Source organism: Chenopodium album, chromosome 12, assembly GCF_948465745.1.
Source record: "Chenopodium album chromosome 12, dcCheAlbu1.1, whole genome shotgun sequence".
Classification (NCBI taxonomy): domain Eukaryota; kingdom Viridiplantae; phylum Streptophyta; class Magnoliopsida; order Caryophyllales; family Amaranthaceae; genus Chenopodium; species Chenopodium album.
Window position 1 is genome coordinate 36,384,118 of NC_137845.1, and position 1,926 is coordinate 36,386,043.

General features: G+C 37.9%; 1 protein-coding gene across 1 annotated transcript; it reads left to right on the forward strand.

Annotated features, from left to right (window-relative positions):
- The first annotated feature begins 835 nt into the window (after positions 1-835).
- On the forward strand, positions 836-1,156 carry LOC145571137 (uncharacterized). Its single transcript, XM_081630218.1, has one exon. The coding sequence runs from the start codon at positions 836-838 to the stop codon at positions 1,154-1,156; it is 321 nt and encodes a 106-aa protein (XP_081486344.1).
- The last annotated feature ends 770 nt before the right edge of the window (positions 1,157-1,926 follow it).

Sequence of the window (1,926 nt, forward strand, 5' to 3'; positions counted from 1 at the left end):
TAACGTTAAAGTTTGGTCTATAACTGTAGAAGAAAAAAGTTCCCCAGTGATCATGGATGAAGAGATGATCGCATCATTAACTATACGAGACAAAGAGGACACTTGGTATAGTGACATAAAAAATTTCTTGCCCACTCGGGAATATCCCGAAGGAAGTCATAAAAAAGATCAACTTGCAATCCGAAGGCTAGCCGCTCACTTTGTGATATTAAAAGACCAATTGTATCATAAAGGTTTTGATGGAACCTTGCAACTGTGTATTCATGGTGAACAAGTCCGAAAGGTCATGGGAGAAATCCATGGAGGAGAATGCGGACCACATATGAACGGACGAATGTTGGCTCGTAAGATTTTGCGAGCCGGGTATTATTGGACCACCTTGGAGACAGATTGCATACACTTTGTAAGGACTTGTAAGAAGTGTCAAATCTTTGCAAATCTCAACCATATGCCACCCGTCTCACTACATAATCTCACTTCATCGTGGCCATTCTCAAGTTGGGGCATCGACATCATTGGACAAATTCATCCGAAAGCTTCAAATGGGTATCAATACATTTTAGTAGCGATTGATTATTTTTCAAAATGGATTGAAGCAGCATCATTTTCCAAATTAGGTGCAAAATAAGTCTCGAAATTCGTGATAAACAACATTATTTGTCGCTTTGGAGTACCTTTTGAAATGATTTCGGACAATGGGTCGCAATTCGAGGGGCAATTGAAAGAAACTCTTGAAAAGTATAAAGTTAGACATCATCAATATTCTCCTTATCGCCCTTAAACCAATGGAGCAGTTGAAGCAGCCAATAAGACCATTCGGACAATAATCGCAAAAATGATTGAAAAGACAAGGGAATGGCCTGACAAGTTGCCATATGCTCTTTGGGGGTATAGAATTTCCATTCGAACCCCAACAGGAACTACTCCTTACTCCTTGGTGTATGGGATGGAACCCATCCTTCCCATAGAAATCGAAATTGAATCCTTACGGGTCATGAATGAAAGTGAAATCTCTGAAGATCAATGGCTCAAACTTCGGAATGATGAACTTGCCTTAGCAAATGAACGAAAGTTACAGGCTCTTCACAATACCCAACTTTACCAACGATGCATTGCTCGAGCCTTCAACAAAAAAGTTCGAGATAGAGACATCTAGGAGGGTGATTTGGTGCTAAAAGAAAACAGCGCTCCTCTTCATGATCCTCGGGGCAAATTTAAACCAAATTGGTTAGGGCCATTCTTGGTCAAACATATCACTCCTGCCGGGGCAATAAAGTTAGTCGATATGAATGGTGATACTTTCCTCCACTTCACCAATCTTGATCAGCTCAAAAAGTATTACGCTTAGTATCCATACCCAAGTCAATAGGGGTGAAAAAAAAAAAAAAAAAAAAGGGATCTTCGTACGTACTTTGGGCAATAAAACAGGGAAATTACTCGTCAATATATGACATTCGATCAACTCTAAGGGTTGCTTACGAATTACAATTTTTATAATCCCGTCTCCTTTAGATTTATCGATTGTATATTTAGGCTTTAGAGTCATTGTCTATACTTTGGACCTCCATTTACGGTTAAAATACATGATTGGGCTCATAAAATGAAATATTCTAAATCATGATCTCATGATCATAAACTTTAAATTTCAAGTAACAATGTCAAAGTTTAGGGCAAAAATTGAGTTGACTTTTAAAGAAAAACTTCATTCCAATGAGAAATTCCAACCTTAAAAACACAATGTTTCATAAGATGACATTCGATCCTAATTCAACGCTTCAAATACCCATATTTCTAAGGAAACCCTAGACTTATTACTTGAAAAGTTCAAGAGTGAAAAAAAAATAAAAGAAAGGGCATTTGAATCTTTCCGTTCTTGACTTTATCACTTCTCTTCCTTAATCCTCTTCGAATTGCTGATCGAGGGTT